Raw genomic sequence first — 10,839 nt, 5'->3', positions numbered from 1 at the left:
TGACCCTTCCCCTCCACCACCACCACACCGACCTGGGGCTTCAGAAGCCACCACCTCATGGAACATTCCACAGGGTGCCCCCTGGTGTCATCTTAACCGAGCCCCCATTCCCGAAGCTCCGGCTCTGGTGTCTGCACACAGCTGCTCCATCCGCCAGGCACCAGGCCCTACGTGGAAGGTGCTGAGAAGCAGCTGCTTTCTGCACACCCACCTGTTGGCACCGCCTGCATCAGCAGCCCCTCCTCGTGGCCCAGCCTCGGGGTGCACCCTGTGGGGCTGGGATGGCTGCACACACACCCCTCGGTGTCTGTGGGTCTCTGGGCCCGCCTCACTGTAGTCACGCTCTCCAGCCATGCTCACGTGGCTGAGATGTGCCAGCCAGGAGCCTCCCAGGGCGACTGCTGTCCAGGCTGTCCCTTGTCCCCACATTCCTGGCTTCCGGGACCCTGAGCCACTGCCATACCTTTGGCGTAGCTGGGGTCGTCCACATCGCTGCTGTCTGAGCCCGAGGAGGCCGTGGACTCCGCACGCAGTGGGGGCAGGATGGCACCCCCCTCCACCACGGCCTCCTGCAGCGGCAGCGAGTCGAACCTGATGGTGTAGTAGCCGCTGTCCACATCTGGGGCGGGGACAAGGACAGGCCAAGTCAGTGGCCTCAGCAGGTGATGGGCACTGCACCGAAAGTTAAGGGCAAGGTGGGGCCAAGGGCAGCCTCGCCCCCTGGGGCACAGAGCAGGGGCCACACGCCCAACGTAAGGAGTGGGTGTAGGGGTGATGTGCGTAAGGAGTGGGGGGACACGCGTGAGGGGTGGGCGTGGGGGGGATGTGCGTGAGGGGTGGGGAGGGCTTAAAGCAGGGGCCCGGTCAGGGAGCTTGTGGGCCACCTCACCCGTGACCCGTGCCGGGTACCAGAGACCATCCTGCTGCTTGGCCAGACACGCAGAGCCGGCCTGCAGGGAGCTGAGGTCTGGCTCCTGGAAGGGACGCAGCTCGGCCACAGGGACCACCTGCCCGTGGGAGAACCTGTGGAGCGGGCAGGGCGGGGCTCAGACCCGGTCCGCCAGGGCAAGCGAGCCCAGGACAACCAGGTCCGTCTGCCTGGGCATCACTCTGCAGGGAGGGGTGCTCGGGAGACAGACACACAGACGTGCACACACGCACACGCTACACATGTGCAGATATGCACGTACCAGTACACACACACACGTGCACGTGTCCATACACGTGCACAACCACGCGCACAAACGTGCGCGCACACGTGTGCACCCGTGTATACGCGGCCGCACACGCTTGCACATGCTCTTGCACCTGGGAAGGACATGGCCACTCCGAGGACAAGATGCCTCGTGCCTCTGCCCGGCTTTCTGGGAGAGGGACGAAGTGCTGGCAGGAGCCTGTGCTGACGCTTCCCCACCGCCTCTGCCCCCGGCGTGAGGCCCCAGCGGCAGCGAGTCTTCGGAGTGGGTGTGTCGTGTGCCCACGGGTCTGAGCCCCCAGACCAACCCGGAGCCCCAGCTGTAACAGTGGTGCCTTGACTTCTAGGCCCGTGAACCAGGGAAATGAAAACTGAAACAGACTGAGGGGGGCGGGGAGTGTGGGGTCCGACACAGGACTGCGCCCGAGGAGACTGAGCGCACGTCTCCCGCTGGGCCAGCGTTTCAAGGAGGAAAGCCGTCTGGCCCGATGGCAGCGACCGGGGACCGACCTACAGTCCGCGCTCCCACGGGGGACAGGTGGCCTCAGGGACCTCCTCCAGCAGGACGCTGGGCAGCTCCCTCTCACACCTGGCCGTCCTCAGGCTCACAGGGTGCTGCCAATGACCAAGTGGCACCAGCAGCTGCGCGTCTGGGCCCCGAACGCGCTGCAGTGGAGGACGTGGGTGAAAAGGCCCACTCGATGCAGGAGCAAAACCACACCCTCGAAAGGGAGGACCAAGCCCGGGGCGACTCGCCCACACAGGCCCCCACGCACGCACAGCCATGAAACCTCGCGGGGACCTTGGCGATACCGGAAACCCTCCAGTCCGGTGCAGTCCTTGACTCACTCAACGCCTGATTAAAGCGAGTCAGACCCAGCGAGCAGTTCGAAAGAGTGGCTCCAAAGATGCAGTAACCAAGGTGACCAAGATTCAGCCACAGGGATGCTAACCGGAAGCTAGACTTGAAGGCGACCGACGTTTCCAGCCAGGGGAGCGGTGAACGGCGAATCCCCAGAGTGAGTTCAAACCAGGAGACAGGCAAGCTGGCCCGTGGGACGGGGGGAACGCCGCACGGCAACGTCACACACGACAGGAAGTGCCACGAATGAGTCAGGAGACAACCATGAGCTCGCCCACGAAAGCAGGAGGGGCAGGGAGTGGGAGTCAGGGCCTTGTGCCTAAAAGTGGTGAAGCTCATCACAACAGAGAAAAGTGACAGCTCTGACAGCTGGGGGTTGTGAGCCCCCCGGGGTGCGCACTGGGCCAGCGGGTACTGAACAGGGAGACCCTGGAATGAAAGGGCCACCGAAGGGCCCCACTCCACAAATCCTGGCTCCCTTGGAAAGTACGTGCCTGCATCAGGAGCGCCGAGAGCTGCCGGGGCCCGTGGAGCAGAGTGACTGGGGGCTGGCTGCACTCAGGTGGCCCCCAGCTCCTTACATCAACTGGCTGGGGGGACCTTCAGGGAAAGAAGTGCTTGAGAGAGCCTTGGCTTAAATCGCTGGCCAGCCACTAAGCTACACAGACTCAGAGTGACTCTCACGAAGCCGTGCTAAAAGTTAAAATTAAACTTAAAGATCTGAGTCGAGATATCGGAGACTGTGCACTGGTGGGGAGACAGAATTTGTAACCTAGGTCAAGAAAACAAACTAAAATAAAACAAAATACAGGAAAACAATTCCGAACCCAGACGTGCTACAATACGTCACCTGAAATTTCTAGTTTTTAATTAAAACTTACGAGATGTGCGAATAGAAAAGTGTGGCACATATTTAGGGGAAAAAAAACAGGTGACAGACTCTGACTGAGTGGCCCAGATGGCGACTCTAACAAAGACTTCAAAGCACAGAGTCCAAGTGTGTCCGAAGAATGAATGACAACAATTCGAGAAGAGAAGTGGGAATTAGTCCCTGGCCTGGAAAGTCAGTAACCGAAATAAAAGCTTCGTTCGACGGGACGCTTCTGCTTCTGCTCTGGCATGTCGCCCCTCTGTCCTAACAAAAAGTAAAAAGTGGAACAAACTGAAAAATCGGCAGCTCTTCTTAGGTCCATAAGAGTGGTGAGGTCATAGAGCAAACTGCTGCCCCAAATTTGGAGAGTCCAACAGGTGACAGCGAATCCTCCCCAGGGCAGGACCCAGTCCCAGAAGGGGGCTCTGTGACTGCCGACTGCTGGGAGCCAGGCATAGCCAAGCCTGAGAGTTAAAACCTCCAGGGGGGCCTGTCCTCAGGGGGCTCCCACACTACTGTGAGTTTTACTCCAGGAGCCCTACCAGGTTCTCACAGAAAAAACTGGAGGAAAATCCCCCTGTGTCTTCCCTGGAAACCGGGGCCCGACTGCTGGCTTTGTCAGAGCCCAGCTGCCCCCGGGGTTAGGAAGACACCCAGTCCAGCCCTCCGGCCCTGCCTAAGCGTGTGTGCATGTGCACACGCGTGTGGATGGCCGAGATGCCCGCGTGAAGTCCACCGTCCCGAGGCCTGGGATTACGATCAGACCGGGACCTGACAGTCCCCCAGTAGTCGCCACATCACCAAAGGCTCTGTACACCAGTTCCTTTCAGTGAGTACGTCTCGTCTGGCTAGCGCGAAAAGAAAATTACAAAACGTAACCAAACGGCAAAAAACACAGTGTATCATAATATGCATAATGGAACTCCCAAAGAAGAAGAGAGGCAGAAAAAATGTTTGCAGAACTGAATAATGGCTGAAAATTTTCCAAACTTGATGAAAGACACAAATCTGTGCAGCCAAGCAGTATACACTCAGAGACCCACAGCGGGATACTTTACGGTCCAACTGCTGGGGCCCGGAGAGAGGGGGGACCTGGGAAGCAGCAGAGAAGCGACTCTTCGTGGACAAGGAGCCTGCGTGAGACTAACGGTCGACCTCTCGCCGGAAGCCGTGGAGCCAGGAGGCAGCGGGCGGCCGTGCTTAAAGCCCTGGACGGGAAATGCTGTCAAACGAGAATTGTTTCTGGCAAAAGTACCCTCGAGAAGAGAACGCAGGACATTCCCGCACGGACGAAAGCTGAGGGAGTTCGTCGCCAGTGGCCCTGCCCTACGTGACACGCCGAAGGGAGTCCCTCGGGGCGGTGTAAGGCGATCGTCGTAAATCTCTACTTCTGGGCACAGGACGTATAAAGATGGGAGCTGGAACGGTAAGTGCGTGAGGGGGGCTGCTGCGATGCTGTTGCCGCTAAACCGCAATCGCTTTCAATCAGATCGTCACGTGTGTAAGACGCGGATCACAATGCACAGGGTAACTGTGAAGGAAATAACACAAAATCAGCAGAGGAGGAAAAGAGAGGGAATCAGAATGATACGCTGGCAGAAACAGACACTAAAGGCGGCAGCGATGGAGGCGTCGAGGCACGAAACAGAGGTAAGACGTGCAGAAAGCAAATAGCAAAGTGGCAGAGACGAGTCCTTCCTTACCAGTGATTACTTTAAACGTAAATGGGTTAAACTCCCCAATGAAATGGCAGAACTTGGAGGAATGGGTTAAAAAATCATCCAACTGTCCACAGCCATGTCACCCTGTATGAGCCCGAGCCTGTCTGATCTCAAGCTAAGCGCGGGGTCAGGCCTGGTTAGTCCTTGGATGGGAGACCACCTAGGAAGACCAGGTGCTGTAGGCGTAAAAACTAAAAATAAGGGATCGTAAGCTGACGAGTTCCTTGCAATATGTGAGGTCAACCAAGGGTTGCCTCGCCTTAAGAAAAAGAGAAAGAAAAGAAAAAAAAGAAACTCTCCAACTATATGCCATCTGTAAGAGACCCATTTTGGATCCAAAAACGATAGATCGAACGAGAAGGATGGAAAAAGGTAATCCGTACAAACAGTAACCTAAAGAGAGATGACTACAATAATGTTACACAAAATAGAGTTTAAGTCAATTTGAAAGAGACAAGAGATTCGAGAGACAAAGGAGGCTGTCACATACTGACGAAAGGGTCCATCCAAAGAGAATGTGTAGGAACTGTAAACACGTACACACCAACAGCAGAGCCCCCAAAATACACGCAATGAAAATGGACAGAATGGGAGGGTGAAATAGGCATTTTCACAGTAATAGGCGGAGATATCAGTACCCACTTTCCACGACGGACGGAGAAAGCAGCAAAGATCCTGAGGGACAAGGACCCGAACACCACAGACCCGCTGGCCCTGCAGGCGTCTGCGGAGCAGCTCTCCCATGACAGCGGGCGCCACGTCCTCCCCGAGCTCATGTGGGGTGCTCTGCGGGGCGCGGCCCGTGCTGGGCCTCAAAACGCATCTCGGTAAAGTTTAAAACTCCAAAATCACCCCAACCGCGGTGGGAGGAAAACGGGAATCGGCAACAGAAGGAAATCTGGAGAGGCGACAAACAGGCGGGAACTCGGGGACACACTTCACCGCTGGGTGAGGGAGGGGCCAGACAACGCTTGGAGCTGGGGGGAATGGGAGCGCAGCACCCCGACTCGTGGGCTGCAGGAAAGCGGGGTCACCGGGGAATCGAGGGCTGCCGATGCCTGCAGCAGAGAAGAGGGAGAATCTCGAGTCAGAGCCTGGCCGTGCACCCTGAAGAGTTAGAAAAAGAGCAAACTAAACCCAAAGCCGCTCGAAGAAGGGGGTGCCAGCGGTCAGAGAGCAAACGCATGAAAGAAGAAAGACCACATGGGGTCGACACCCCGCGCGCCCACAGAGAGTAACAAAACCGATCGAGGACAGACAGCACTGCAGCGACGCCTGCCGGGACCGTGGGGACACGGTGACTGGCACCGCCGGAGACAGGACCGAAGGGGGCAGCGAAGCCTCTGTGCGCCGACCATCAGAGAACCCGGATGAACAGGGAAAGCTAAAAACACGCGGACTACCAAAACTGGCTCAAGGAGAAACGGGAAATCTGGCTAGACCTATAGACCTATGACAAAGAAAGAAACTGAGCCATTAATCAAAAAATTTCCCAACAACAAAAGGTCCCAGCTCAGATAGTATCACTGGTGAAATCCATGAAACGTCGAAAGGAGAATTAACACCAGTCCTTCCCGAACCCTCCCCCCAAATTAGAGAAGACGTCCCCGCTCACTGAACGAGACCGGTACTGCCCTGGAACCAAAGCCGGACGGCACATCGCAGGAACAGGAGACGGCCGACCAGCGGCCTTTGGTGGGACAGGAGAGACGCCAACGTCCTCGACAAAAAAACGAGCGGGCGCGTCCGGCCGCGTTTTCCAGGCTACACGCCACGACCGAGAGTGGCTTCTCCCAGGAACACGAGGGCGAAAATCGTTCAGCGCAACACAGCACCCCAACACGACGCGGGGCGCCAGCGTGCGCGTGTCAGCCGAGGACAGAAACGCTCGGTGCGTCAGGAACGGAAGGGCCCTTCCTCACCCCGACAAGGGCGTGGACGGGAACCTCAGCCGGCGTCACGGCAACGGCGGGGCCTGAACGGCCGGGGATCGGCGGCGAGACGGGCGGACTGTTCCCTCTCCCTCCCACGTTGCGCTGGAGACGCGGCCCAGGTGCTCAGGCAAAGGAAGAAGGGAAAGCCATCGGGTTTGGAAAGGAAGAAGTAAACTGTGTTTACCAACGACGTGATTTCTGTATTCGTAGGCACATAAATAAAAGTCCTAAATAACCCATGACAAACCCTGCCAGTGAGGCGCCCCCACTGTGGGCTTTGAGAGGCACGGCTGACCCCAGGTCAGGGGCAGGAAAAGCACGGGGAGGTGACATTGTGACTCCCATCAACAGCTGGGGCCAGGACGGAGGAGCCCACCTGAAGAAGCTGCCACTTGCCATAGTGGGGACACTTCGAGCCTCAACAAAGATCAGAATCACAATGGGTTGAAATTCATCAAACCTATTTAAATCCACGGGTCCTTGAGGACGTCAAGTTTTTTTTAAAAAAGTCAATCCATCATCTTCTCAGGACGAAAAAGAACCGATTCGTTATCGCAGGAAGTGAGGAAGCAGGACAGGAGACCCTGCCCGTGCCCTGCCCTCTGCAGCGGTGGCGTCGCTGGGAAGTGTCTCCTCATAGCACCCGGCTGACACACAGTGAGCCGATGGCACGGAGAGCCCTACTGAGCATGCGCACCGAGTCACAGAGCTCGCATCGAGCACGATGGCTACCGACGCCACAGGAGGAAACCTGGTCGTCGCGCGCCCACAAGCAAAGGACGGCAAGCGCCTGGCCTGGCCACGCGTGCGAACAAGTCCCTGGGCCCAGCTGCCAGCTTGCAGGAAATGGACGCCCGTGCCAGACTGCACCAGGGGTGCGTGGTGACGGCGTGACGCGTCCGGCCGTGCGGCAGCGGCCAGGAGGCCGGGAAAGGCCGGGAGGCGGGTGTGCGCGGCCACGCTCGGAGAGCAGCACTAAAGCAGAGTCACGCCAGCTGCACCTCAGGGATGAGCCTCAGAACGCAAGGAGGCGAGCACCACCGAGGTGGGGAGGCCGGCTGCCTCAGACGGAGAGGACGGGGCGAGGCGCACGGAGGGAGGGGCTCCCAGGGCGGCTGGCGAGTTTGCAGTTTTGATCTGACTGGTGAGCACGAGGGTGTGAAGCTGTTTCACGGTAGCGACGTCAACAGACAGTCCTGTCACCGCCTCCAGGCCCGGCTCCGAGCTCCCTGCGCACCCTGACGCACTCCACACTCCCCACGCCTGGCCAGCGGCCAGGAGCACAGAGGTAATGTTTTAACAGTGTGCGAAGGGCACTCGGTCCTGCTGGTCACCGAGCTAAGTCACAGTCAATGAAGACGCCACTCCCCGGCTTCCTGCGGGCATGATGTGCAGGCCGGTGTTACTGTGGGGAGAAGCATGGGGACTGGGGCCTTGTCGCACGGAGAGAGACGTGTGCCGTCTGCATGCTGGTTACTCACCAGGCACGGACGGGGACACGGATGGCGGTGCTCACAGAACGTGCTCTGTGACAGACAGAAGCTGGAAACATCACAAGGGGGCAGAATGAGGAAAACGTGGCACACTCACGAGAGGGACGACAGCAGCGGTTCGAATGCGGGAGGCAGTTCCGTAAGGATCGACGTGGACGTCTCTTGCAGACACGTTTAGTGACAAAAGCAAGTTGTGACGTGAGCCACACTGTAGGACACCGCTTAAAAAAACGCAAGCGCGCGTACCTACTATTCATAGACGCACCTGTCCGTAAAGAACCAACGTTCTGGAGACACGCACCGAAGCTGTGACAGTGACAGCCCTGGGAGGCTGTGACAGAGAGGGGGTCAGAGGGCACTCCCACATCACCCAGGGTATTTTAAAGAACCCACAACAAAGGTAGGAAGATCACATGTCAGCCCCGGGAGGTGGCCAGGTGGGTGTCTGCGGGGTAGGCGACACAGAAGCTGCGTCTGACAGCACGGTGGCAGTGAGGGTGTCGGCAGGGAGGCTCGGTGCCACTCCACGCCACCCCTCTCCGCAGTCACAGGGTCCACCCACGGGGCTGCCGCGCCGCTAACGTATGTGAAAGAGATTCTCGGAGCAGTGCCTGGCACAGAGGAAGCACACGGGGATGTGGGCACTCCTGTCCTCATGTGGCACACTGCACACGGACGTGGCGATGGGATGAAGGGGCTTAGTCCCTGTCCCTGGTCTGTGCTGGCGACACGGTGTGTCCGCTCTGAAAACTCGAGTACACTCTGATGGGCACACTTTTCTGCACGTCTGGTATACCTTAATGCAAGGAGGGAAGGACAGAGAGGAGGAGGAGGAGGGGGAGAAATGTGCCAAATAAGACTCTGGATCCAGCAAGAGTCTATTAAGAAATAAGATGACCAAAGAACTAGAGAGCTACTCTGGACCATTAAATAAAAAAGTAAATTATCTACTAGAAACTTCATTAAGTATTCCTCCCAAAATAAAAAGGAGCGAAACTAAAGTTATGCACTTAAAGAAAAGAAGAAACCACAACTACGGAAATCTGAACGTTGCGCAAAGTGCTGTCGGCAACTTTGTCAGGTGTGATGATACGCAGATCACCTTACAACGTCGGTATCAGGTTAGAGTTGCATCCCAAAGTATTTATAGGTAAAACAAAAAACCAATTTCTAGAATTTGCTTTAAAGTCGTGGGGGGAGGAAGGGGGAGCAGGGAGACCAGATGAAGAAAGGCTGGTGACGGGGACTGCGTGAGACCGCGGAGGCAGCGGGGGTCAGCGGGGGTCAGCGAACCAGCCTCTCAAAGTTTGTGAATGTGACTCAGAAGTTTAACTCTGAAGAATATAACTGGTGACAGGGGTGGAGAGTCTGTTCTTACCAACATCAGTCTTTGCTGCTTCTTGATTTACCAGGAAAATCCAAACGCAAGGGCCTCGCTGTAAGAACCCACCAGCACCCAGGCTCCCTGCCCGAGCACTCTGCTGGGCAGAGAAGGGAGGGGCGCCCGGCACAGAGGGCCCAGGAGGGCTTTACCTGCAGTTCTCCTTGAACCGGCACCTCCCCTCCAGGAAGAACGGGCAGGGCTTCAGGGATGCGTGGGTGGGGTACAGGTAGAGCACGCGGACGCCGGCCGAGCCATCGGCGGCCTCCTCCGTGCCCACGACCATGGCGTTGTGATACTCCAGGGTGCCCCACGGGCTGTAGTAAGGGGCGTTCACCTTCTGTCCACTCAGCTCTCCCTCGTCCTCCGAGTCCCCCCTTTCGTCCTCCGCGTCCTGTCCTTCGTCTTCCACCTGCCCAGGCTTGGTGGGCTCTGGCTCTGCGCCTCTGTCGGGGACAGTTTCCAATTCTGCCCTGGAGGCTAGTGGCACCTCACCGGCCTTCTGGAGAGCCGGGTACTCAGTGCCGTCCTGAGCTGGCTGCGCTCCATCCAGTGCAGCCAGCAGCTTGCTCTTTCGGACAGACACCAGGCTGGCCTCCGTGAGCTCGATCAGCTCCTTCAGGTCCCCCTGCAGCTGGCGCAGGTCCGCCAGCTCGGAGGGATCCAGGCCGGCGCCCAGGGCCAGCTCCACCTGCTGCAGCTGCGCGTCATAGGTGTGGAGGGCGGCCTGCAGGCTGTCCTCGTCCATTCTGCAGGGTCGTCAGAGCCGAGGCCTGGGAGCGGAGCTGCAAGCAAGAGAAGCCGGTGAGCGTCGGGCCCGGCCACCCCAACTCCCGGGCCCCGCGGTGAGGCGACCTCAGCCCTGTGCGACGGCTGCACTCGGGGCCCTCACGGCACCCTCACAACGCCTGCGGAACCGTGCGCGCGTCTCTGTCCCGCTTCGGCTGGGAGAGGTTAGCAGCTCCAAGCCCACAGGCCGGAACCGGACCTTGACCGCCGGCCCCAGGGCCTCGGCTGCCTTCCCAGCCACCCTTGGGTGTCGTCGCCGGGCTTCGTCGGATTCTCCGCGTCTCTGACCCGCGCCCCCGCCCCCGGCTCCGCTCAGGACGCTGCTTCCCCCCGTTGCCTCCCGGCCCTCGGCCTCGGCTGGACCTGTCACCTCCGGGCCGGGCCCCGTCGCCCAGACCGCGCCCCGCGCCCTTGGCCGGGAACCTCCTCCGCGCAGTCTCCAAGCCGAGTCATAGAGAGTCCGCCGCCCTCGTCGGCTAGAGCGGCCCGGCGCCCGGCTTCCGCCCTCGCCGCCGACCCGCACTTCCTCCCAAGCGCCGCGGCCGCCGGAAGTGCCTGCCGCGGGGGCCACCGGGACGGCTCCGGTCTTCCCG

General features: G+C 58.9%; 2 protein-coding genes across 7 annotated transcripts in view; one reads left to right on the top strand and one right to left on the bottom strand.

Annotated features, from left to right (window-relative positions):
• ZGPAT (zinc finger CCCH-type and G-patch domain containing) overlaps positions 1–10,839 on the bottom strand; it is a 13,186-nt gene that overhangs the window by 1,567 nt on the left and 780 nt on the right. The window contains exons 1-4 of one of the 6 annotated variants that reach the window (XM_015596939.2): positions 10,617–10,815; positions 9,610–10,242; positions 890–1,023; positions 464–619 (exon numbers count right to left, since the gene is read on the bottom strand). In XM_015596939.2, coding sequence (XP_015452425.1) covers positions 464–619; positions 890–1,023; positions 9,610–10,205 — 886 coding nt within the window. In that variant the 5' untranslated portion in view covers positions 10,206–10,242; positions 10,617–10,815. The other 5 variants (XM_006921981.3, XM_015596942.2, XM_015596941.2 and 2 more) reach the window with 5 other exon arrangements.
• ARFRP1 (ADP ribosylation factor related protein 1) overlaps positions 10,095–10,839 on the top strand; it is an 8,112-nt gene continuing 7,367 nt past the window's right edge. Inside the window, exon 1 of the mRNA XM_025039834.1 lies at positions 10,095–10,100. The gene's annotated coding sequence lies outside the window, so the exon portion shown is untranslated. The remainder of the gene's footprint in view (positions 10,101–10,839) is intronic.

The sequence above is a fragment of the Pteropus alecto genome, unplaced genomic scaffold (assembly GCF_000325575.1).
Source record: "Pteropus alecto unplaced genomic scaffold, ASM32557v1 scaffold45, whole genome shotgun sequence".
Lineage (NCBI taxonomy): Eukaryota > Metazoa > Chordata > Mammalia > Chiroptera > Pteropodidae > Pteropus > Pteropus alecto.
Note: the sequence above shows the minus strand (reverse complement) of the source record. Positions and strands in the feature narration are given on the sequence as shown.